The sequence below is a fragment of the Corvus cornix genome, chromosome 2 (genome assembly GCF_000738735.6).
Source record: "Corvus cornix cornix isolate S_Up_H32 chromosome 2, ASM73873v5, whole genome shotgun sequence".
Lineage (NCBI taxonomy): Eukaryota > Metazoa > Chordata > Aves > Passeriformes > Corvidae > Corvus > Corvus cornix.
The window spans coordinates 16556552-16584253 of record NC_046333.1 but is presented as its reverse complement, the minus strand read 5'-3'; the positions used below and the strand labels follow the sequence as shown (position 1 = coordinate 16584253).

The window sequence follows — 27702 nt, the reverse complement described above, 5'->3', positions numbered from 1 at the left end:
TTTTGCTTCAAGGTTCCGCTAAAGGCATTAACACCCTTCTGGTGAGGAAATTACATCCAGCCTTTTAAAGCTGCTTTCAAGAGATGCCATTTAACTGGATTGCAGTAGAGTGTCTGGAGAGCAGCTCACTTCCCTTTGAAGAGCTTGTGAACAAAAGATGCAATCCTGCAGGTCACTATGTGCCTGCAGAGCTCCAAGGAAGGGCTGAAGAAAGCTGTGCAAACTGCAGCTGGCCAAGAAACTCTGTTTTAGCAATAGCAATTAAATTATTTAATGCAAACGAGTTTCTTGGATCCCTCTTTTACAGCCATTTGGCTTTTATACAACCAGACCCAGACAGTGAAAGACAGGTACAGAGATGCTCAAGTCCAGCAGAAGGGCAACTCAGCTATTTTGAGGCCCACCCACTACTTACTTCTGTCAGGCAGCACAGCAAAAGCAGCACAGGCACTGCCCCTAGCACAGTTAATACCTTTGGTGTAAGGCAAACCCTCCAAGCAGAGGAAGGGGCACCAGGCTTGGTGGCACAGTGTGCTTCTAGACCTGTACAGGTGTATGCTGTACAAGGGAATGTCAGAGCCCTGAAGAGAAACGTAAGGTGACTCTGAGAGAGCCATCGTGGGGAGCAGAGAAACATCAGGATGGTTCAGGCTGTTAGGGAAAGGGCATAAACATTGTCAGCTGCTGAAGGCCAGAAGAGAAGGGGCAGTTTTGATCCAGCCTGGAGGATGATGGTCCTATTTTCAACAGTATTTCACAAATACTTCTTTTCTCCTTCCTCTGAATTTTATCCTTGGGTAATTTAGGGTATGTTAATGATTTCTGTAATCCCTTTTTGATAGCACCTCTCTTTCATCCACATCCAATAAACAATAGCATCTCCAAAAAGAAGAAACAGATGTACAATTTAAGATACTTGTAAAGTTTCTACTGAGAACACATGAGTTTTAACTTGGCCAGACCTTGACAGAAGCATAGCTGTGCTACTGCAACAGTCTGATCTGGACCCCACACAACACAGTAAAAGCTTTCACATACAACAGAGAGCCTATGAAGCAACAAATATGAAGCAGGACAAATTTCTTTCTTCTCTGTGTTACTGGGACACTAGCCATGACCAGGATAAAATATAATGCTCTTATGACAATTTTTATCTTCTCAGATCTGCTGTTTCAAACATGGGAACAGAAGGCAGGCAGATCTCTAGAAATGTCCACTGTTACTGTTCCTGTTTAGAGCCACTTCAGCAGGCACAGGTGACTAACTCAGGTAATATCTGTGAAATACTGACCCCAGAAGAGCCAGTGGTAAAAAACGCAAGAGCGCCCATTAGTCTTCCTCAGAACAGAACAAAAATAACAATGAAGTTGTATCCTTTTATTTATCTCAGTAAAGTTCTCTTAAAACATATTACAATATAATATTAACAAAGGCAAGTGTCTAAACAGTATTTTTAAAACAAGGTAATATTTCAAAGCAGAAAATTTCATTAAAAGCACCACTAGAAAATAGTACAGTTTTCACAGTGTACTGCAATCTGCAGAGACCACAGAACAGAGGAACATCTGTAATATTAAAATAGACTTCACATATTCTGCCCCAGTTCACTGAAAGCATAAAAAATTTGCATAGGTAATAAATATATCCAGGTAAAAGCCTTAAACTTGCAAAATGTTTCCCAATACAAATCAACGCTGGTTTTGTAAGCCAAATCTTTTTTCCTTTTGTATGAGCAACATTATACAACCTAAATTATTTTCCTCCTGTAATGGTCAAGTTTTCTGTAACAACAAGTTGCTCATTATCTTCATAACACAGTGAAATAACCACCTGCTTTCCTGGATGTATTAACTGAAACTCGTTCTGTACAGGTAGATTCCACCAGCCTCATACTTACTCTGTTACTTTGTGAATCCTTCCTTTGGAAACACTCTCTGGCAGAAAAGATTGAAGAGCCTGTCTCCAGCTGTTTTAACCATATTCATGAATGCATATCAAAAGATGCAAAAGTTTTTAAATGAATTCTGTACTTCACAGTATTATATTGTACTATTAATAGAAAGAAACCATAGGGAAAAAATTAATTAAAAAGTTCAAAATTTGTAAATATAATTAATAAGATACCTTTCAATAAAACATGCAGTTTATTACAGAAAATGGGATAAGTGCCATAAAATTAGCATTCATTGTGCATCGATTCCTCTTGAACTTTATCTTATTCAGGATCATAGTGCACCACTTAATGTTGCATGGTATGAGGCAATATATATCATTTTCATAGATGCAAAGGCTATATACTATGCCATTAATTAGGCTATCATAAATCCATAGTGATTCCAACATACTCACTCCAAATTCCTGTTGCTATAACCAAGGTCAGTGAATGTCCTGAACTACAAATCCAGGCTTTTCTTTTTTTGAAAGGGAGAGATTCAAAAGCGGCACAATGATCAGCCTTTTCTTGCTTGAAATAAGGCTAATCTTGCTGTAAATTGCAATTAAAAATACATATTGGATAAGACTCTTTTTTCACTCTCTGAATGTCTTATCATAGATGACATGAGTAAAACATTATTAGATACATTATCATTACCAGATGGATGCAAATTACTGTGTTTCTGCCACTGTGTAGCTAAAAATTTACTCTGAATTTAAGGGAAATTCTGGGCACTCCCCACAGAATCCTCCAAAACATTTTACTACATTGAAGAATTAATACTCTGGAACCTCTCTCAGCTATAATAATGTTCATTTGTACCTTCCTTGTAGTTTCTGTATCCTTTAATTCTGGTGCATTTAAATGCAAGTACCACCAACATGCATAATACAGGATTGGAGCATCATTCTCTTCCCTGTTTAACTCCACTGATCTCACAATCTCACTTAAATGAAGCATGCTCATACAAATCATGCCATTAGATTTGCTATATGCTATATATAGGCAAATGTTTATTACATTCAAGTAACATTTGCACTTTGCTGAAGATGTACCAGATTATTTCTAACACCAGATTCTAATCTCTGCTACAGAGGTTTAAATCTAGAATGAGTCTTAAGCTGTCATTCTGGGGAGTGACAACCTTCAACAGAACTGCACAGCACAAACCAGCAAAGGATAATAAGGGGTTCTGTTTGTGAGAAAGTGACTTCCTTAACTTCTTCTAAAACAAAAACATAAGCCTGTAATTTCTAGTTTTCTCTAACATTGTCTCTCCATCAACTCTTAGCATAGAAATACCCAGGTGTGCTCTCTGCAGAGCTTCTCCTACAGCACATGCACCCTTCTACAGAAAGCAGAATGGATACGTCAGAAGAACTTTAACTCCTGTGCCATTTCATCTTTGTTCAGTCTCAGTAGACTCCAAGAGTCAAGTACCCAGAAAAACTGCTCTGCTCCCAGGTAACACAGCTCTTCTGTACACAACAGATATACATGCTTTTCACTCCAGAAGTCCTTCTCTACCACTACAAACTGTGCTCTGTAATGATAACACTACTGTGCAAATGTTGAACACCTTCAATAAGTTTTAATTCATCCCTCCTTACGACCTTGCAAGAACGAATGAGACCCTGGTTACACACAGGCAGACTTTGGGGACACCAGGATTACTGGTTTGTGTACTTATTCTGACTGCAACACAATGCCCAGTGAGGTGTCCTGCGACAGGCTGCTTAGACTTTGCAGCTGAAAGCAAGCTGAAAGAAAAACTAGTGTTCTCTATTTGGAGCAGTTTGTCAAAAGCTTGAATCCTTGAGCATATTCTTGAAGAAAAAAAAGATGATGGAAAGATAACTTCAGGTGTTAAGGACACAGTTATAATGTCACAAGCTGAAACAGTGACCAGATAGAAGTCTTGCACTTGGGTTCATTCTATTACAGAAAATTACAGGAGGCATTATACAGCAAAAACAGTGTAAGGAATTCCAAAACAGATTAAAACACAGCAATGTACATATATTTTAGATATACATACTCAGGCAGACATGTTAAAGTTATATCGTGCGTAATATTTCTTTTCAGTAGCGTTAATTTATGGCAGCCTGTAAGTGCATTGTTAATGTCCCTCTGCTATAGTTACATATGTGACACAAACATCTATCCTTTTATAGGAATGCTGAAAGAAAGCTGGAAAGAGATGTGACAAGGCACTTCATTTACTCCTAACAAAAGAAATTATAAAGGAGAGTGAAGAAGCATTTGTAGAGGAGAAAGGAGAAAATGGAAGCTGTCTACATAGTTTAGAAAAAGAAAGAATAGTTTGATGGAAGAGCTGGAAGAAGATAAAAATTAGTGTCAATGAATACACCAGTTCCTTGAATTAACTGACTGATTTGACAAAAAACAGAAAAGCCTTTTTAATGTAAGCACCTGTTCAGCAAAATAAATAGACTCGTGAATAATGGGCTTTTTGATCGGAAAAATATTTTGCTGTTTAAAAGAAATGGAATAAAAATTTGCTTAATTTTCAGAAGTCTAATTTTCAAGACATTCTTTTAGTACTTGTTTCTTTTTGCATATATACTCTTTCTTCTTAGAATAGACTTCCTTCCTTCTCATTCTGCAACTTTTCACTGGCAAAACTAAAAACAGAGAAAAGCCTTCCCAAATTACTTAAATGCAGATTATTTCCAAAGGAAATTAGAGCAGTCATTAGTTCCACTGTTTTTGTTGTAAAAACAATATTCTATTTTTGACCCAGTCCCTTTCCACAATATTAAGAATGTATACTCCAGTGTTGCCACATTATCACCTATTTGAGGCATGTTCTCTCCATTTATGGAAAGCACAACATGTTGTAAGTTGTAGAAAAAAATAGCCCCAAAGTACATTTAGTCTTTTTATTAGCCTGTTGCATGAAAAAAGTGAAAGCAGGTTTCAATTATTTGGCTGTGCTGCTTTCAGTTACAGTACTAAATGCTATTTACCCTCAGCTGCAATTTTTTGTGGTCCAGAAATAATCAATCTTAAGAGATTGCTTTATTAAAAACAAGGGAGTTTGATCTGAATTCAGTGTTCCCCTGCCTGAAGATGACAACAAAATTAAAATCTTGGAACACCGAAAGCTCTTGTTTTCTTTAAATAGTGATCATTCAGTTAAGATTATATTTAAATATTCCTAAAATTGAGAGCATTTTGTGGGATGATCTGCTCAAGTCAACACAGTATAGTGTCAAATATGTATAGAATCAGAGTAGAATCCAAATACAATTTAAACCCCAATTTCATGCTAACTTCACTGTGCAGAAATTAAGATGAAATCCATAAAATAGATATACTGGTTCCATGTTCATGAGTGATCTGATTGATCCTTCCACGCACACAGTCAAGAGAAACTGATATCAGTGTTCCATTATGTACTTTAAAAGATGCACGGAGGGACACACTGGTCCATGTGCTTCCCTCTGGCATCTGACCTCCAATCTGCTGAGCAACTGCTGTGGGTTGCATGTGATCCATGGTCAACTGATTGAGAGTTACTTTGAGCACATTGCATGAATGGATTAGCTTTAAGTTAAATGCAAGGCTGGCAACTCCCTTTTCAGTAAAAATAAAATACTTCTGAGCAAGCTGTCCAGAAGAAACCAGCTGTATCTGTTTCTCATTGGATGACACCTGGGTGAAATCCAGTAGTTTGTTTCTCACAGCTCCAGTAGGCAGACCTGTAACAGAAACTGTGGCTGATATGGCACTAGAAACTGCGGAAGGGATCCAGATGAGGCTAAACATGCTAATTCCAGAAGTATCTCCAAAATACCGAACATTACACTGTGCAGGAGAAAGTATCTCAAAGCTAACCAGATCTCCAGCACCAACCTTTGTGGCCCCAGAAGCAGATATTGATGTGTCTCTGTAATTTACCCCAGATTTAAACACATTCATTAATTCTCTGTTGGTACCATTCCTATTGATATAAGAAACTAAGGAGAAGCCCTCCCGGACACATGTATGACCCATGGAATACAGTGCTTGATGAAACACGAATTTGACAACACCAGTTTCAGTGAACTTTATAGCTCTGCCATCATGAGATAAACTTAGCATATAAGGGTCAGAAACAGAAATTATTTTAAAGGTAGGTCGATAGTTGGTTTGGTAATGCATTGCTGTTGACATCTGTGCAGTGAGTGCCACAGCACCTGTGTCGTGGGACAACCAAAACAAACTGAGTGGGGTATTAAGATCATAAATATTCAAGTCTTTGCTTTGATTGCAGAATTGATTAGGGCTCCTCAAATACACAGAGAGAGTTTGGCTTGGCTCCACTTCAGCAGCACTGCTTAAACTAGTGCTCTGGAAATACTTTCCTTCTGGCTGCTCGATCCGAACACCACTCAGTTCATAGTCTTCCTCGCTGCCATTAAGCTTTAAGGAAAGTTGCAAGAAGTTCCTGCAGTTATGCTTTACTGCAAAATTTAGGTCAGTCCACAATAGACCATGTTGCCTGAATACCAGGCTGCTCCCTTCAGTGGATAGGATATCACAGGGAAGCTTTCCCTTTATCTTCAAGTTCAAGCCAGAGTAGACCTGAGAGATGCCAGACTTGACAGAGGGTAGAACAATGTTTGCAGTCCAAGACTCTGAGAGCTTGTTTTCACTGGCTGCTGAACAAACTGTGTCACTGACAGTGGAACAAGGCATGGCCACCATTCCATCTTCACACTTTAAACATGCTTGGCATTCCTGCATTTCCTTATTAAAGAAATACTCCTCTCCACACATTCCCAAAGCTGCATCTTTCTCAGCAATTCCAAGGCATCGGAAACCACCTGTTCACAGGAAATGGACTATTTTTATTGTTATACCTTTAAAATACTCAAAATAAGAACTCTACAGCTCCACATATCAAGTATCTTTGACAATGTATCTAATCACAAGGCAGAAAACAGAAGACAGTTTTGATGTTAGATCACTTTGTGCTATTTAAGGAACCTTAATAGCTTACAGAGGAAATATTAAGCATAACTCACCTTGTCCAAGCCAAGCACAACGGTTGGAGTGAAAAAAAGCTACACAGGGGCAATTCTAACCAAAACCTGTAATGTACCAGATACAATGATATTGCTCCAAAGACACTCTCTTCCTTCTGTGAGGTAAAAGGCATGGTGACTGGTACACTGAGCAGCTCCCTTCAACTAATGGAGAGTCCCCCTACACATGGCCTGCCCAGCCATGCTACAGGGTAGCCCTGCTGTCACAGTGATTGCTAAAGCAGAGATTTGCAACCCAAGGGACAAGGAGCCCTTGCATTCACTCCATATACAGTTTTTAAAAAACCTGCAAGAGACAAATAGGAAAACCAAAACGGTAAACAGAGGCTTAAAATCATTATGCAGCAGCCCACTCACTGAAAAAGTGGAAAACCACTGCCCTAAGACACAGGACACCAGTGGCTGTGACCAAGCTAAAGTAAAACACTGATGCAAACAGTGAGGAGAATATACATGTGGCGTTTGAAATTACTTTGTTTGACATAAAGCACTTTTGTGCTGTTAAACGGTACACCGTGACCTCAGTGGATCAAAGAATGCACACCAAAAAAACAGGCTTTAGAAACAGCCCATAATTTTCTATGGCAATTTTCCAAGAGCACCGCCAGCTGCCAGTGCTTCCACCTGGAGCAACCAGAACCCAAAACCTTTGTGCATGGAGATTTCATGATGTAAATCAACACACAAGATCTCAGCCATCCTAAAGAATAATCACCTGCAGTTTGTGCCTCAAGACTTAATCACTAATGCATTTATGCTTTTTTACCACCATGATCAAAACTCAATAATCATCTTTCTAATAGATCTTCTTAAATATCCTTTAGTATCTAGATCCTAAGTCATACATTTGCATTATTCTTTAGGTGGAAACTTCCTGTACCTGGGCTGGGATTTGCTCTAAGACTGGGACTACAAGCATTTGCATGGATCCCAACAAGCTGTATTTCTCCACTGCTAGCCCAGGGTGGGGCTGGCTATGCCAACTGCTGATGTAGATAGAAAAGCTCACCGCACTTGCTGCAAACTGCAAGACAGAGCAGTGCACAAGCACCTGGCCCACAGGGGAGGTCAGAATGTTGGCTAGAATTCACTTCTGATACTACGTTACTCAGAGAACACCAGACACGGCGTTAATTTATACAGGCTGCATATATTCACCCTCGTATCACTTTGTCTATTTACACTTCATTCACTTAAGTGATGATTCTCCACTAACACCGATATGTAGGACTGTACAATTTATCATGTGAGAATATTCTTTCTAAGACTAAGTACCATTTCATCAAAGGAGTTCACTGAAGAACAGTAAGATTTTTTCCATCTGCAAAAAAGTCAAAAGAAACTTAACACTTTGCTCTCCTCTAAAAGTGTCTCATTTTTTTATGAGCAACAAAAGCCAATTTTTTCAACTAAACACACTCTAGAGGTAGTACATTAAAAAGTCCACAATCTTTCCCTTTGAAATCAGTTTTAACCATGATACATTTGCTCACATGACACTTCTTAACCACTTCTACTTCTCACATCACTGAGAAATACTGGACAAACTGATACTAAGTACACACATACAGCTGGTTCACATGGCAGAGAAGATTTTCAGTAGTGCCTAGGAACACTTTTCATGCTATTTTTTGCTTCAAAATATTTTAGTGTATATTTGAGTATTTACAAATACCATGTTTCACAAATACTTGTGATGGCTATATGCACTAATTTGCTGTCTAGCCTTTTACTGGGTAGATCTGCAGCAGGTGTTCTCTCTGTGCATACTTCAAATAGGTGACTTCAAAGCAGCACACAGGCTGCTTTTTGCTGTGGCCGCAGTTGCAAGAGCAGCACCCTTCTCTTTGCACAGAAGAGGTCAAGCAGCAAATGATAGCCAAACATCAGAAAACCAGCACAGCAGCATGCTGGCTTCCTACTGCTCTTTACCACTTTACCACTCTGCCACCTCTTCCTGGCTCCTTGCTCTGAGCATTGTTGCACCTGGTTTCACAGTGAGTAGTCCAGCTGTACTCAACCTGGATTTGTGAAATTCAGTCTTTCTGCCATTTCCCAGCCCTTGCTACTCATGGAAGCCAGGTAGTTGCAAGACAATTAGAGTAAACCATGCATCGATTTTTCTGCTGCTACTACTCATAGCTGCTTAATGCAAAGGTTACATTTGGGCAGATTAAGTACGGGAATCCCTCTCTTTTTAAATACTCTATGTCAAATTTGGATCATCATATATCAATATGGTTTATTACAAATCAGGGCTATCTGTCCAGGTTTTTATTCCGCTTCCCCCTGCATCCCACAGTAAGTTCTACAGTAGGTCCTCTTTATTTTGCATAGCATTCCAGGGAGAGTGCCTTTGGTTGATTCTATTTGTTGGATAAACAATCTGACCACTCTCCCCTGGTTACATAAGAAGGAAATCATGCACCAAACTCTATTTTCACTGATTACATACTCCTAACTGCTATTGAATCTTAATGACTAGCCTTCAATCAAATAACCTAACAACTCTTGTGCCACATAAAAATGAGAAAAAGCAGCAAGGGAAGAAGGTATGATGCAGAGGAAAGTGGAAGGGTGAAGAAAGAGAGGCTCCTAGTTACATGATTCTTTACTGTTATTTGCTCTGTCTCCCCTCACACTGTACATTGAACATGAGTTGCTACAGATGCAACAACCTTTGCGTGCAGCTTAAGAAACCACATTCAACATCTGGAACTCATATGTCACATCACATCCCCTTCTTCCCTTCATTACCCAAAACAGACTTCAGCCTTTCTTTTGACACGTTAATAGTACTAGTATAAGATAATGAGCTACCATGAACAGCCAGGTTGAAAGTAGCAGTCGTCTCTAACAAAAAATAAAAGGAAATAAAATACTCTCTTCCACGACAGATGGGAATAACATTCCCAGGACATCAATTCCTGTCCAGGTAATGATGCCATTTTGGGTTTTTTTTACCCTTTTTCGTTTATATATTCTCTGTATCCTTCACACATATACTTGTAGCTTTGTAGCTTCATATTGTAGCTTAGTTTCAACATTTTCCTAGGCTGAAAGACAAAACAAATTCCAGCATCCCTATGCTATCTTGGTTCTCCTTAGAAACCAAGGCTGAAACCTGCTTTCTAAGACATGCTTTTGTAAAGAGGGCCTGGAACTCATCCTGAGGGGAGAGAGTCTAGAAAGTACTAGAACCAGGGGAATTACTCCACCAGGCGAGTTTCTAATTGGGGGATTCTTGTCAGATATGCTAATTTGAAGAATGTATAAAAATTGTGCACGCGTCATGCAGGGTGTGCATCTTTGGCTTTCCCTACCAGATGAATTTGTGCACCTGAGAATCCTCATATAAAGGATTCTTACCCTTTTATCACCCTTATTGTGTCTGACTCATATTTTTAGGGCCAGAGAAAAAGCAACAGTGATGGGTAATAACTTGCTTACACACCATCATTAAAACTGGGAGCAGAGGAAGAAAGAGAAGATTCCTTTCCTTCCAAATACATTGCTACTGCTTTTCTGTGGTCTGACACACCATCAGTACCCATCTGTTTCTTGGCAGTATTTTGCCTTATGTTCCTCCAGCAGTTGTACAGACCCGTTTTTGGAACCCACTGAATAAATTCATAACAGCCCTCCCTCTTCCAAGCCACAGACTAGAGCAACACCAAATTACTCCCACATTGGTGGCTCTCCTTTCCTAGGGTTGAGGCCTTGTGGGTTTCCATTCAACAAAACACCAACTCCAGCAAACCCAATGTCTCAGTAAAGAGACAAAGCCTTACACCTTTCCAATGCTCTGAGTCTAATTTTGTGCTCTAAACTGTCTTACCTCCAACTGTCCACCTCTAAGACTCTCTAAAAGTGTCTTCCCTCTTCTTTTGTAAGACTGACGGTATCTCATGTGCAGCATTTACCACATAAGGCGACACTAAGTGCTCTTTTCCTCTAGTCATTTCCATTTTCCTGTGGTGTTTGTAGTAACACCATCCAAACCAACACAATTCCTGTCCAGAGGAAGTCAGGACAATATAAGAAAACCCACACCCTCTTTTAACCCTTTCCTAGGGTCCCACTTTTTTCTCCACCAGTGACTGGATAGGAAAGGCACAAAATCACTCATAATCAGCTGAAAACAGCCCTTGCTCCTCAGAGAGGCCACCCTCTTCTTACAAGTTAGAAGCCTAGAGGAGGAAAAACATAGAATCCAGTGAAGCTCTTCCTGGGTTATTTGGCTGTGAGACCTCAAGTACCGGTCACAACTAGTGAAATGCTCTGACCACAGAGTTCCTTTCAAGGTTTTTTGGATGACCAAAAATTAGATCAGTAGAAAGAAACCTATTACCTGCATACAATTTTCTCAGTATGTCTATTAATTTTGCTCCTTTGTGTCTGACTGCCATGGGAATGTAATGAAGTCTGCAGTGCAAAACACCAGGCAGATCTGTTCTTAAATGTCTGAAAAACTCCCCCAAGTGTCCTCAAATGACGGAAACTGTTGATCTTTCCTCAGCATTTGACAATATTGTTGTTAAAGGAGAATAAGATTCATGAAGGGACGTCCTATAAGAGCCTTCATTAGATCAAGTCAGACACCTACCCCAGCTCACCAGAAAGAAAATGACAACTATTTTTCTCCATTAGGAATAATAACTTTGATTTTGGCCCTACTTGCACCAGCATAAACAAGAAGAAAATCTGGTCATAAGAGAAAATTAAAAACAAAGCATATAAATCCCCAAGAAAATAAGGCAAAAGGGACCATCCAATGCCTCTAGAGGATATTAATGTCCTAAATAGCCCATTGTCCACAGAAACTCCTATTACAGAAGAGTGTTTTTCAAACCCTTTGATTCCAGCAAGCTGTGCATGTCACTATTCATTAACATACAAGCCTGAGTCCTTATCTATTTATTTGGCCTGTTCCTGAAGATCTAATTATCCTCATTCTTTAATTATCAGAGAATATAACTTACCTGGAGTATTGAGGCATTTTATTCTCTCACCACAAATGCTTGGAGATTCAGTGCACTCATCTCTGTCCTGTAAATCACAAGAATCATATTGAAACACTTAAACATGACCACTTAAATTTGGAACAGGCATTTCAGGTTCTGTGACATCCATCTGTCCGTAATAGGTGTATGCAGGGATGGAGAAGGGGTTGATCCCATAGGCATGTTAGAGCAGGACAATTTCGATTTGGATTTGTTAACCTGTTTTAACCAGGTATCTAAAAACACTGTGTGGTGCCCACAGAAAGCAAGCAGTGTGCAGATGAACTGAATGGAGGGGTTGCACAAGTAACACTTGCAATGATGCACATCCCCAAGAGTGGTGCATCAATCAATTGATCTTAAGGACATTGCAAAAATCGAGACAGTTTTAGAATGGCTTTCAAGGACATTTAGTCTGGGAGGAAGCTGATAACCAAAACACACATGAAAAGTAAATTAGAAAGTAATATTCCCTGTCAAGGAGTCCTCCTTTCACCCTACAGCAGGAAGATGGGGAAAGAAAAACAGCCTACATTTGCATTTAAATGCTAGCACTGAAGAAAACTGAGGCTAGCAGAAAGGGAACTAGACAGACATTCAGGTTCTCAGTATCTGGTCCAGCTGATCAGGCTCATGTTAAGCTAAGAATGGGGGGCAACACTTAGCAAACAAGACACTGCTTTAAAAAACAAGTTGCCCGTATATCTTTCCTAGGATTTCTAAATGACAGAAAGCAAACAAAGAAACATCTTATTTTGCTTGCGTGCTGGTTTTGTGTTGTATAATAAAATGTATTTTATAATAAAATGTACTTAACAATAAAAGTATCCATGTTCTATATATGTGTATTTGTATGTTATGTTTAAGCAGGAACTAGTTCTTACATTTGTTTTAACTGACAACTTTTGTTTCCAAACTTATAAATAAATGTCTGACTTATGCTTAGTAAAGCTTTCCTGTGCTTTTCAGGTATGTCTAGAAGCTCCTGTAAGAGTGTAACAGGATTAAATAAACAAATTTAGCATGCATTAGTCTGAATGTTTTAGGATGTCTTTTCCTACCATGATGAAAAGAATCTAAGTCCTGCCAGCTGTCAGGTTTGGGAAAGTATCACACCAACCAGGCACAAACTAGTGCCTCATTTAGGACACTAAATGCTAAAGAGAAACCCACAAAAAACCTTCTGGCAGGCTTTGAAGTGCCATAGACCCATTCATTAAAACACATGCTCCAAACTGGATTTCTCTAGCTCTCCAAGTAGTTATTTCCAGAATGTTATCCCAATATGTCCAACACAACGCTTCATAAGCAATAACTGAAAGATACAGAATTATGTTTCACCTGGCAAATCCGATCAGAGTTTGCAGAACACTCGGCCATTTGGAAAAAACCAGCAGGACACAATGTGCATTTTTCACATTGTGAAGGTGTCTTTTGGAAATTGCAAAATTCATCACTTTCACAAAGGCCACAGTCCAGCAAAGACTCCCCAACATTAATCACTTTTGCATCCACTTCTACTTTATGCACAGAGTATGACTTCTGGAGGTGATTTCTGACCTGGTTCTGAAGTCCATGAAGATGACTTTCAAAATAATTTTGAATATCTTCTTGCAAACTCTGAAATGACATTTGTTTCACTGTATCAAAAAGCATGCCATACTGGACTTTGATCAGATCCATTTGCTCATACATTTTCCTTTGCTGTTCAAGAATCTCCTGCTGCTGGCTAACCAACACATGCTGCTGTTCAGCAAGTTTTTGCTGCAAATCAACAATTATCTGCTGTTGGCTTTTTAGCATTTCAGTGAATTTCTCGTGCCCTTTTGCAAGGTGCAGTTGTAGTATTAGGGCATCTTCAGACGGAACTTCATTTTCTCCTGAAATACAAATGATGAATTATTGTCCAAGCTTGTATTATCTCTTCAAAAGCATTCCAATTTTAGTAAGTTAATGAAAAGTCTCACTAAATTCAAGTCATCATTGTAAGGTCAGTTCCTTTACTACCTTTGAAGCCCCTTCATGGGACCAGAAGGTCTTCCAATTCATAAGCAACTTATGAAATCATCATCTGCCCCTGCTTCAGGGCATAAATTAATCATCACATCAATAACAGATTAATCCTTCCTATGTACATGTTCAAACACAGTAAAGAGTAAATGGCCAATTTGCACTGTAGAAGTGATAAAATGAGGTGATAAAACTTGCTGCGAATACCAAGCTGTTAAGGGTAGTAAAAGTAAGGGTCAGTTGCAAAGAGCTGCAAAAGGAATCTATGATACTGAGCAGCAGCAATAAAATGACAAAAAGAAGTTCAAAGGGGATAACAGTGAAATGAGGTTCCCACTGAAAAAGAAATCCAAGTTGTTTTAGATCAAATGTCATGCTTGTAGATTACTATTACCCCTTGGAAATAACCTTGAGTAATATATCTAGATATAGATGTTGGGCTACAGAGCCATGTAATCATCAGTTCAGTGCCCAACAGAGGTCAAAAAAGCAATAAAATGCTAGAATTTTAGAAGAAGAATGTATAACAGAAGATAATATATCATTATGACATTATATTAATCAATAGAGCATCTGAATACAGCATGCAGTCCTGGTTCCCCATCTCAAAAAGAAGTACAGAGGAACTCAAAAGTTCACAAAAAGGGCAGCAAGGAAAATCTAACATATGATACTGCTGCAACATGAGAAAGTAGGTAAGACTTTTCAGGATCAGGAAAAAAAAAAGAAACCAAACAACTGTGCTATATTACAGGTATCCTAAAGCAAGTAAATATGGAAAGACTCTTCAGTCTTTCTTCCAATACAAGAATTAAGGGACATTAAATGAAGGCAGCAGTTCCATACACACTAAAACTTTAAAAATAAAATCAATTTGGGGCTAAAAGATCTACAGACATCAATCAGCCTCAGGAAATCTAAGCAACAAACTGTGGGAGCTGGGAAAATGATCTAAGAAAATATCATGCTATACTTTCTACAGTACCTGCTGCTGGACACTGCCAGAGAGACTCCTGAATCCATACAATTACTCATCTGTTCTTATGCAGCACTGATTTTTATTCTTATAAGCACAGAGCATGAAGGATGACACAACGAAAAGAGACCATATCCAGTTGCTGTTTATGGTTCCCAAAATATTTTGCTGTTTGGTTATTCTTACTCACAGCATAAGGCACACATTAATTTTTATTTTTCAGTATTAAATATTAAAGTAGTTTGCAGTATACTGGATTTGAGAAAACAAAGACCAGGATAAGACAACAAAACCCAGCTCCTGTGCATTCCTTCTTTTGGGATGCCAGTTTTCCATCTGAAGTAAGGTGCACTCCCAGTGCTGCTGAGAAATAGTGGGGTTAATGGGCTCATCTGATTTGAAATGGGACTACGACTCTGCACTCCAGCACCTTCACTTGGCCGAGAGAAGTGGTGGTTCAGCTGCAGTTGGCAGGAGTCTTCCAAATAGTAGGTGTGGTGCTGGTGATATTGGCTGAAAAGATGATGCAGATGTTTGTGTAGCCCCCGCAGATGTACAGGCAGCTGGTGGAGAGTGACAGTCATCTGCCTCATGCACATGAGCCTGCAAACATAGACACTGTGCTGGGAATCAGCTCGAACCCCTGGTATTGGCCTGTACCTTGGAGGGCTGCTATCAGGCACAGCCTTCAGCAAGTGTTCAAGAGGGCTGCACCTCATGCGAATGGGGCTTTTTAATAGCCTGAACAAGACTATTCAGTTCACCAAACACAGTTTTCTCCAGCAGCTTAACTAGAGCAGGGATATTTTAATTGCTAAAGAATCACTGCAAATCTACTCAGGCACTGTCACTAAGCTGGCAGTCACAGGCTGAGGAGGGCCACCAGGTCTCCACCTATGCATGGTGAATTAATTCAAGTAGGAAAATGGCCTTTGGGTCACCTAGGCAGCATATTCCAGCTCCCCTGCAGTCTGAGGAGAGGTCAATGGCAAAGAAACATCCCATTCAGCTGGTATTAGTGATGTGCTGAAATGGAAACTTGACGGAAATATTCCCCTAAAAACAGGGAAAGACAGGAACAGTCACTGACTTGCCTCTTGAATCATTGAATCACGGCTTGTGTTGGAAGGGACCTTAGAGTTCATCCAGTTCCAGCCCCCCTGCCATGGGCAGGGACACCCTGCACTAGACCAGGTTGCTCAGAGACCCATCCAACCTGTCCTTGAACTTCCTCCTAGAAGTCCAGGAGTGGGGCATCCACAGTTTCTCTGCACAACCTGTTTGGTGCCTCACCACCCTCGCAGTAAGGAATTGCTACCTAATATCTTACCAACTCCAACTGATGCCTTTGCCTGGTCTTAAAATCAAGAGTCATACACGGTTAGAAGGGGAAAAGAGATTTTACCTTGGTATTTATTTTAAGGATCCTTAGGTGTACACGTCCAGGTCATATGCATCGAGATGCACCCTGCCAAGTCTATCTCTGAGTCTCTGAGTCTCTGTGTCTCTGTGTCTCTGTCCCCTCCCCAACATTGGCTATAACATTATAGGTTTTACTAATTAGCATATCCATCAAAGATTCCCCAATGAGAGGCTCAAGTGAGCCCCCCCTCCCCAAGGAGCCTTCCCCTGGATGGTTCTATCTTGGTTTACAGAATGTGTTCTGGAGAGGACCTTGGGGTCTGGGGCACACTGATCCCTAACTACGAAGCTTCTAAAATGTTTAGTCTCTTAGCTTGACAAACAAGTCCAAGAATGTAGGCAAAAAGCACTAGGAATACAGAAGTTGTAAAAAGGTATAACAGGGGTATAAAAGAAAAGGCAAAAATCTTCATGGCATCACTACCTTTCAGTTGGAAGCCATTTCCCCTTGTCATGGACATTACCTCTGAGTTGCAGCTCTCCCCAGACAACTGTAAATACATTTCCCCAAATTAAGAGATCTGGTTATCACTTTTTTTTTTTCTGTTTGTTTTAGTAGAAAAGCCATGCTGGAATTACTATACAAACCATGCTCATTTGCAAGACTTATGACTCCAGCTGCCAATGGGGATTGGACAACATATTCTCTGCACTACTGCAGGACACCCACTGACCTGTGCTCAAAAGAAGATCTCAGGGAAACACAGAGAATATTAGAAGATGCAAGCAGAGCAGAATGCTGGATGCTTGCCTATACATTGACTTGAAGGAAACCAAAGACAGTCAACAAGCCTTATTTTTTTGTTCCTGTTGCCAAATACATGGAATTTCTGCTAGATGTTGATGAATTCAGTATGCTGTTCTTCCACTCCTAGGAGGGAAAGCTGCCTTATGAAGGTCTGTGTCGAGTCCTGTCTTTGGGATGGGCAAAACATGTACATATGTCCTTTGTCCAGTCTGGGCAGAGCATGTCTACAGCAACTCATTCACACCAACTGCAGCAGTGGGCACAAGGCAATAGCAGTGAGAGAGGAGAACTTCTGAGGATGGTCCTCATCTGAAAACTCACATAGAAGCTTGTGTGTTATCACAGGTTTGCTCACTGTGTGCTTCCATGCCGACAGTGCCTTCCATGAGATCCCATGGTTTAGTGGGCAGTGCGGTACGCTGCTTTCTCTCCAATATATAGAACACTTCTCTCTGCCACAGGAAGGTGAACGCACAAATCCATGATCACCACTGCCCATAATCCATTCTTGACGCATTCAAGAATTTTGTTAAGCGAAACTTCTAATCACACTTCTGTTCCTCCAAGACTTCACCCAGCATAAGGCCTGCAAAGAGTATAAAATTGAAAGAGCAAACTCCTGAGTTGTGCTTCCAAACTCCTCAACATCTTCACCCTCCAACCCTTCAGCTTTAATTCCTCTGACCCACATCAGAGGGGACAGAAGACCTAAACCTAAGGCCCAGGAGATGCAGGTGCATGTAACTCACCATGTTAGTTGTAACTGCTGATGGTATTGGAGACTGGGCAGCACAGATTGATCCAAGACAGACAAAGAATAAGATGATGTTTGAAGAAAGAGGTCACGCTGAGCTGGATGCTCTTTGTAAGACTTGAATGGAGATACAGCATGTCTGTTTCCAGCACCATCCAAAAGTATTACTCTTTTCTGTACAAGCAGAATGCTCTTACTATTTGCCAAAGCTTGTAAAACACAGAGAAGGATTTTGGTATGGACAAAGAAAATGAAAATATTCTGGGTTCTTCAGCAAAACAGATGGCATTTATGGTGACAGTATGAAGAAGAGTATGCACACAAGCAGAGGAAATGGAGGTTAATCATACTGACTTGTTTTCTGTCCACCTTTGGTCATGGAGCATACAGAAGTTCTGTAAGACATCTGGGGACAGTTTCAGGCAAGATGAAGGCAGACAGTGTCACTGCATTAGGCACAGGGAGGCTTAAATGTCAGTCCGGCTCTGGAATCACCAAGTGCAGCAGTCTCCTTTGGAGGAGATGTCGCTTCACTAAGTAGACCTTGGCAACTTGTAGGCTTGGCATGTGCTCTGGAGTCTGAAGCAGCAACAGTGCTCATATTTGCCACACAGATGTGACAATGCTTAAATTACCTTCTTCATGCTTTTCATTAGCTTTTAACATCAATGGGAAATAAATCACCCTTCCTAATATATTTTATATCTTTCAGACAAGGCATTAAGCCAGAATCCAAACTGTTTTGTGGTTATTAAAGACCTGTTTGTGCTCTTCGTGTCGGTAAATCCACAAATCCCTGACACTTAGATACACCTTCTGCTGACCTGAGTGTAAGCAGAGACATACCTGGCTTCCTACAAGGATACTGAATTCACCAGAGCTGTGCTTGTCAATGGACAGGCAAGTGTTTTGAATGATGTACTGTAAGACATGCTTTACAACTTTTTCCCCCCTCGCTATTACAGCAAGACAGTTTGGCAACAATAGCAAGTTTCTTCCCAACGGCACCAGTCTGGGTGTGCAACATGCACCCACCCCACGGAAGCCTTTTACGATGTTGCTAAAAATTAAGAACACCAGAAATACCAGACTGTGAAGAGACTTAGTGCTTAAAAACAGCACTAAAAAAGATTCTGCCACGTTTCATCAGCTCTAGGTCTCCTAGGTGCACGTGTTTATGGAGGGGAGATGAAGGGGAGCAGAGAGAGGAGCCACGGCAGCAATTCTCTCACGTGGTGTGAAGACCACTGTCAGATTTTCTTCCTAACTCTCCCAAAACAAGGTCTGGTGCAGTCGCTCAGGCAACCCTGTGTCCGGGCTCCCGGAGGTGCTGAAGCCCCTTGGCCCAGCAGACACCCGCCCCGCTCGAGGAGACCCAGCACCCTGCGGCTCTCCGTGACCACGAAGAGCCTTCTGCGGGCTGCAGGAACCCTACGTGCCACGGCAAGGGGGTGATGGTGTGGGGGTGTGGGATGTGCCTTCCCGCCCCCGGGCCCCTCATGCCGCACCGCACCTGGCTTGACGTCGCAAGTGAGCTGCACCCCAGGGCGCCGCCGCCCCGCTCGGTAGCGGCGTGGGCAAAGTCGTCCCCCGCGAACTGGGCGGCTCTGTCGGCGACGCGCAGCAGAACGGGCTCGGGGCAGCCCTCGGCGGGGGCGGCGCAGCCCGGGCCGCGGGGCCGCGGGCGCAGGCGGGGCGGCAGCAGGCGGCACTCCAGGCCCTGGCAGTCGCGGCGGGTGGCGTTGGCGGCGCAAGTCCCCGCCGGGGCAGGCGGGCGGCGGGGCGGCGGGCGCTGCTTTGCCCTGCGGCGGCCGCAGCGGCGGGGCGGTGTGCAGGAAGGAGCGCGCCGGGCGCCCGGCCCGTCCGCCGCAGCGGGGTCCGCGGCAGGGCGGCGGGGGCGCGGAGCCGCCCTCGCACGGGGGTCCGCGGCAGGGCTCGGCCGAGCCGCCCCCCGTACCCAGCAGCGAGAGGCAGACGCCGAGCCAGCAGCGCGCCCACCACAGCCGTCTCCCCGGCATCTCCGGCCGCGCCTGCAAGAGAAGAGAGGCCGCGATGGGTCAGGGCAGATGCCCCTCTGCCTTCGCTCTAGCCCGGGGTGCGCAGAGCAGGGGAACCCCGCCCCCCATATCCCTCTCTCCCTCCGTTCTGCAGGTACCGTCACAGCATCCCAAATCCAGGAAAAACTTTTCACCCCCGTCCCGTCCCTCCCCGGCGTCTCCCGGCGTAACCTGCGGGAAGGTGCGGAGCGGCGTCCGGAGCAAGTGCGGCCTCGGGGCTGTGCTCCTCGCAGCGGCTGCCCGCAGCGGGGACCAACCTCCTCCGAAAGCTGGAGGGGAATGGAAATGTGCAACATTCCTGGGGCTTCGTTAGCATCAGATTTCCCAAGCGCCTCCCTTTAACTCCTTCGCTCCTCCAGCCCATGCCGGCTGTCCGGGGCGGCGGTGGGACGGAGGCGGGGGCTGCCCCGTGGCTCCCGCCGGCTCCGGCTCTCCGCCGGCGTTTCTTGGCGGTGTTATCCCATGCCGCCCAGCCAGGGATATGTACCTGTCTTAAAAGGTTGGCTTTCATTCCGAGTGGTTTTACTGTGCCTCAAAAAAAAAAAAAAGAGAGGAAGAAACCCCAAAAGCCAAACAACCAAAACCTCAAACCCAACAGGAGTAAAGTTCACACGCGACGCAGTTTCCAATAAAGAAAATTTCACGCGGCCGAAAAAGTTATGGGTAGTTTGGATTTCTTGGTTCCCACTTCTATCGTCAGGAACCGACATCGAAGATAATCACGACCGCAGCTGCCGTCTTCTCTGGGGCTACCGAGGGCCGCAGCAGAACCGAAGAGAAGGACCGATTTTGAACTGATCAGCCATGCGGCTGTGGCCGTGTGCATTTGCTTTCTGATAACGCAGCTTCCCCGGACCCTTTCTGGCAGCGCTCACTCCGAGGTGTGAGGATCAGCATACCTTTCAAGTGCTCGGAGGCGTGAATAACTCGCCGCAGCAGGAGCCACCTCTCTTATCTAATCTCTTCCACATGCTACCGCGGGAAAGCGACACCAAGTATGTGTCCAGTTCAGCACTAACTGCGATGCCTCTTTGGGAAGCTGGCCAACACAGATACAATAGCTACGGACAGAAAAACAATTACGGAAAATACTATTTATTGATTCATTAGCTTCAGCTTCCTTCCATCCACGGGCTCACACACATGTAAAACCTCTTCAGAGTATCTTTGCAATGCTCTCACACAGTCCCTTTGCTATCACTTACACAGGAAAGAGGAGAAAGAGCATTGTTTTATTGGCTGGGTTTTTTTTGGTTTTTTTTTTTTTTTTTTTTAAATTCAGGCTGATTCATTTACCGTTTCCCTTGCTATTGGGAAAGCACACCAAATACATCACTTGAAAACTGGCTTGTCATTTTTTGACTAAGCATTACTTCTTTTGAAAACACTGGCTTGTCAAAACTGAAATGCCCTGTGCAGCAGCAGCAGCAGCAGCAGCAAAGGTTTCAAGACACAGGGGTTGTAGCCTCTGCTGAATTCTGCAGGATGGGTGACCTGCCAGGTTGTAGAACACCTGCCTGAGACAGGGATATCTGTCAGCTCTGCCAGACCAAATCCCACATGAAATGCCCAGCAGTTCCTAGGCTCTTTGCTTTGACCTTCAACTGAAGTAGAATTCCAGGGTCAACTGCTCCTGAGAGATCCTGTGTTTTCCTATGGCTTCCAGTAGCTCTACAAAAAGCCATAGAATAAATGGAGATCAGCCTCCACAGTTTGTCCCTCCAGGGAATCTGCAGCCCAGCTCTGGTAGTATGGAGCTCTGCATGAGCTAATTTTTTCTTCTGAATTAATACCTGTGTATTTTCTCTAGTTCTTTGATAGGTTTTGCAGCCAATACATTGCTACCACAGCTGTATTATTTTGGGGATCTGTGCCAGTGCATATAAAGCTACATGAGATAAAAACTCATCTTTGGATCATCTTCAGAAATGCCATAAAACAGGCTATAGGGTTGGGGATGATTCCCAGAGCAGCTACACCTTCAGGCTAATAATTCATGAAATGACATGAGACATGATGTTCTCAGACACTACACAAATCAAGAGCAGCTCTCTTGAATTTGAGCTCTTTATATACTGATGCAAAAAATAAGAATAGAATTTACCTTCAAATCTGAACCTCAATAATAATCTTTTTCAGGAAAAAAAAAAAGCTTTTAGATAACCAAATATCATATCAGTAATAGTGCCAGCAAGAGTATTGATTCACACATTTGACTTTTGAAGTGTCTGTAGCACAGAATGCAGCACTGAGAAATGCTGCCATTGGTTTGACAAGTAGCATAAACACATGTATGCCATCCCTTATGACTGAAAAGCTGTGCATTCATTGAATGGGGTGGGTGATGTATATTAAAAAATATGTTCTGCTGGTGTCTAGTATAGGGCATATCAGCTATATGATGTTATTTGTAAGTACTGTCTACTGGTGCACAGGTACCAGAATCACCCAGCAAACCTGCTGAACATCCAAACTGAAGTCAGTGGCCTTTTTGTAAATACCCATAAAGCTTGCTTTCCTTCCCTGTGCAGGCACTGTGTAAGCACGGAGAGTCCCTACTTCGTGTGTTTCAAAGATGGTTTGGTGCAACGCTTTTCTTTTTCATGGTATTTTTCAGATTCGCTGTGTTCACTGGGACGAAAGGAGCGACTCAGATCAAAGAAGTAAGGGGCTCCTACATCTACACTATGTGCAGTTTGGGGAGGGTTCTTCAGACCTTCCAATGATTAAAATTCATACAGAACTGGTCTGTACAGCTACATCCCCGGTCAGGCACTGGTACCTGTTTGGTGTCTGTCCAGAAAAGAGCATATGCTGTTAGATTCCCCCAAAAAGCACCCTCTGCAAGTGACAAAACTGAATGCAATAGGCAAGAAAGACTGGGGTAATTGCTGCAAAACAGCCCTGCTGCTCTGAACCAGCACACAAACCCAGAAAGAACCCAAACCCGATTTACTTAGCCCCATCTTCAGATAGACGCAGCAGCTCTATCGCTCGCCGTGCAGCGAGAGGTGGGCTTCTTCCGTCTCGAAATCCATCTTACCGAGGCCAGCGAGACCCTTAACGGAGCATCGGCATCTCCTGCAGGCCTGCGGAGCCCCTCGGGGGGCAGAGGGGCCCGTGGCCTTCCCGGGGCGGGGCGGCAGCCGGCAGAGGGCAGCAGGGCCCCGCGCCTGCCCGGCGGACACTGTCCCCATCCCGTTCCCGACACTGTCCTCATCCCGTTCCCGACCCTGTCCCCATCCCGCCCCCGACCCTGTCGCCGTCCCCGGCCCGTCCCCGGCCTGTCCTGTCCGGTCCCCGCGCCGAGCGAGGAGCTCGCCTCTCTCGCACTCCCCCGCCGCTCCCGTTCGGGTTCGCTCCCCGCGGAGGTGCTCTGACGTTTCTCGGGGCCGTGCGAAGTGGAGACCCCGGGAGGACGCACCGCATCCTTAGAGGCCATTAGCTTTGACCAAACCTCACCGGCACATTTTCTCTACTTGTTTGTTTGTTGAGGCAGCTGGATGAAGTAAAATGTTCTTTCTTGTGAGGGTTCTGCATGAGCCAGTATTTTGGAAAAGTCTGGACAACCTGCATTAAGCATTTTTGAGTAACATTTGGAGTTGGATAATCTTTTGCAATACGGATGACAAAATCCATCCAAAGCAGTCACACATAACACAATTGCTCAATATGATTTACTTTTCTTAAATTTCTAGTTTAACCAGGCAGTTTTGGAAAAAAAATCCCTGCCAGGTACCCAAATCTAAACCCTACATTATTTTCCCACCTTTCGTAATCTTTTACAATAGCAAAGTTCAACAATTATTTGATCCTGCAGGCTTTGCAGACATGCTTAACTTAGCAATCTGAATCAATACTACATCCAGCAGCACTGCTTACAGTGCATACCTTTCTGGATACGCATTTTTCTTTAATCAAAACCTGAACCGGAACAAAATAAATAGTTTTATCTGGTTGTTTTCGATTATTTATTTTTTTACAAGACTTTGTTTTATAGGCTAAAATTCCAAGTATTACTGTCATTTTTAGTAAATGTTGGTTTCCAAAGAAGATTGATAGTTAAATAAATATTCCATGAACCAGATGAAAAACCTGGGAGTAGTTTTGAGTTTTCCTATTAAAGCTAATGGGATTTTTGCATGAACATCAGCTAAGAAAGAAAAAGAAACTAAGGAGAAACAAATCCTGCCAGAAAGTATCTAACTTGCTATAAGGCAGCATTTGAAACACTCTGATTTTGCTCAATGCCTTGTATCCTTCACTGTTTCTCAAAACATTATCACATTTAAATCCCAAGGTGCTTTCAGTATTTTCAGAACTGCTAAGTTTCCTATTTAGAAATTCTTTTTAACATCCACTAACCTTCAGGCTTTATTTCTAGAATGGACTTCAATAAACTAATTCTATACATTGTAAACAGATTCCTAATCAATGTATAGATGAATTAATAATACTTGAACTGGTAATAGTCCATGTTAAGGGATTGACAAGTTTTGCCTAAAACAGCCATTACCAACAGTTGCAAATAGAGAATGGATAGACCTCAAACTTTTATTCCTTCCTTCCTTGAATGGTTTTGTGTCATGCAAAATGGCATGCAATGATATCTGTGATGACTAATTTGCCTGTAACTATACCTTAGAGGACTAAACAACTAGATGAACAGAGGAGAGAGCCATGTCACTGAAGCAGTACTTCTCTCTGCTATGCCCTCCATAAAGAACTAGCATCAAATCTCAGAAGATAGTCAGCCTCCCTTAGATGTCTAGACTGTCATCTCTTTACAGGTAACAATTTACCATCTGATTGGCATGGGAAATTAAATGGAAACTCACAGCTGTCCAAAAGGAGAAGATGTAGAAACTCCACTGAATAATGACAATAATAAAACAAAAGCCCCCAAAGATTTCAGGTTTCATGAAAACAATAAAAAAGGGAAACAGTATAGTTCAAAGGATATACTTTACTGTTGTTAAGTTACACACAAGAAGAAGTTGTTACCTTGGCATATGGATACTGAGAACTGGAAAAAATAAGAGAATTGTGAGAAGATCAATGCCAAAGATCTCAGATAACGCATATTGCCAATCTCTACCTGCACAGAAGCAACAGCAACAATTCTGCAGTGTAGCTACAAACAAATGAAGAATCTCCATTTCTAAGTAAGTTTGGGAATTACCTGTTATCCAAACAATTTTAGGGAATCACCTGAAATAATTTTTGTGTAAGTTCATTTTAAAAAGCAGATCAAATTAGTCTGGTAGTACAAGTTTAGTATTTTGTGACTTCTATGGTAAAAATAGTACAAAGACAGGAAATACAAATGTTTTTTTCTAGTTGCTGAGAGAAAACTAGATCCTTTTCACAATGTACTTCTTAATTGTACTAAAACTGAACAGGAGAATGCACACACCACAGCTTGAAACTAAGTGCATTTAATTGTTTCCACAGCCCAGTGTAGTTTCTCTGCAAAAGGGTCTGCTGCCTCATAATTAGTGTGCTAATGTGCTCTGCACTGGCCCACAGGGCTGCACACAGCTCTGCAGACCTGCTCTGTGTTGCAACCGCTTCCTCCAAGCGAGCTCTATCTGCCCTGTGGATAAGCCTTCAGGCTCTCAGACTTCACATAATCTAGGGTTTTACAGCTGGAGTGTACTATGAATACTTTGAATTGGTCAGGGCACAGACTTTGCATTTTCTGAGAAATCTTACCAGTTTGAAATCTTAATTTGTCCCAATTTAGAATGAAAACTGTTAAAACATTTCCTAGGAAATAGACATTCCACTAACAATGTCATTTGGTTAACAAAGATCCATAGCATTTCCAAAAAGCAACAATTTCTTCCAAGAGTGGTGGAGCCCCAAATACCAGGAGGTCCTTGTATTCCTGGATCCCTGAGACAAGGAAGAGGTCATCACACAGGAGTAGATCTGACTGAATGGAAAACTGGCAGCTGACCTGCCTTGCAGAGGACTATCAAAAGTTATCTGTATTCCATTATAAGGCTCACTGAAATAAGCTTTCATGAAATGTTTCACTCTCAATGAACCAGCAACTTCTGACAGAAAACATGCCAGCAGAATGGTGTTTCCAAGAGATGCATTCACAGCTGGATGACACAATGATAAAAACATCTCAGACTTGGCTAGACTAGCTGATCAGCATTAGTTCAGTGCTACAAGTCTCGGCCTCCTGAAATAATAATAATCTTTGAGTCACCTTCTGTTCCCCTAGTTGCTGACTGCAGTCTTTCAGTAATGCCACATGAGCATTAGAAGCACAGCACAGAATCCTTGTTAATGGTTTCATACTTGGTTAGAGAGAATCTCTTGGACAGACATTTTTGCATTTTAGTTTGAAGGCTTGTAGGTAAATACAGATCACCAGGCTGCCCAGAAATTCTCCTGATCAAAGCACCCTAACAAGGAGTCTTGCCTTTTTCCTCAGGGTCCCTATATCATGGTAATGGGGAAAGCATGCAAATGATGAGGGAAGATTTCTCTTGAGCAGCTCTAGAGCTAAGTTTTGGAAGACCTTATTGTGTTCCCAAGATTTCACACAGAAGATCTACTGAGAGAAGGTGTGCTTGATGTACATCTCACCAGTGTACATTCAGGCTACCAAGAACTGTGGAGCAGGGTCACCAGCTGGACATAAATAATGTGTTTTAAATAAATGTCAGCAAGTGCAAGAGATATCTAACTCATCCACCCTAACTGCTATATTTCCTTCCATATAATGTTTCTTATGGCCAGAGGACAACCTCAAATCTAACCTGTTGTCTCTGTTTTTCATTACAAGAGTAGCAGAAACTGTCATTTACTGGTAATACTCTCTCAGATTTTCCCATTATAAAATCTGGTTTGAGTTTTTTTATACTTTTGCCAGTTTTTAACTGTTTGGATCAATACATACTCAGGTGTTTGCAAAGAATGTGACAGAAATTAATTTAAATCAGCAGCCTTAATTCTGGCATTTCCCAAGTCATGAAGGTTTTATTTACAGCCTTAATAAAAGCTTTGGTTTTGTACATACTTTTATGTTAAATATTTGGTATAAAATAAATCGTGGACAGGTTACCACCTATCAAAACTCCATGGCCCCTGCAAAAGTAAACATATATAAGTATGGTATAGGTTGGACTAAAATGTACCAAGTACTCTTGGAACATCAAAGAGCCTGAAGGGAAAATAGATGGTGGTTAAAGAAAATATTTTTAAAAGCTAATACGAGTGAAAAATGAGGAAAAGGTCCTGGATTCACTAGAGTGAATGGTAAAGCACCCACAGCTATAAATGGTGTCAGGATTTCATGCAGAAAATCAAAGCAGAAAAAAACCCCAAACCCTAGAAAATCTGGAACTGGCTGGGTACAAGACTGGATTCATTATCTTTAAAAGTCTTCAAATCACAGAACAACATTTTTCTAAACAAAAAATATTTGGCTTAGTACAGACTGTATGTATAGAGGTTTTTTACTTATGTTATAAAGAACAACAGTCTAAGAAACCTAACATTCACTTCCAAAACTTCTGTACCAGGACTTGTCAGTACGGAAGTAGGACAAGATGGTCCTGTTTATATTTTACTTTAGTTGACAGATTCTGTTAAGATTAGTTTTCTTGAAACTTTAAAAAAAAAACCCAAACCAAAACCAGCTGTTTGGAATTATATATTTAATATTTTGAAAAGTTTTTGGCAATGTTCCTTCTAATTAATTTATGTCTAACAGTTAGAAA

At 42.0% G+C, this 27702-nt stretch overlaps 1 protein-coding gene across 1 annotated transcript; it reads right to left on the bottom strand.

Annotated features, from left to right (window-relative positions):
- Positions 1-2468: 2468 nt before the first annotated feature.
- On the bottom strand, positions 2469-19921 carry LOC104689236. Its single transcript, XM_039549703.1, has 4 exons — positions 19417-19921; positions 13335-13873; positions 11973-12039; positions 2469-6768 (listed from the first exon to the last, which is right to left on the bottom strand). The coding sequence occupies exons 1-4, from the start codon at positions 19919-19921 to the stop codon at positions 5249-5251; spliced, it is 2631 nt and encodes an 876-aa protein (XP_039405637.1). The 3' UTR covers positions 2469-5248.
- Between the last annotated feature and the right edge of the window lie 7781 nt (positions 19922-27702).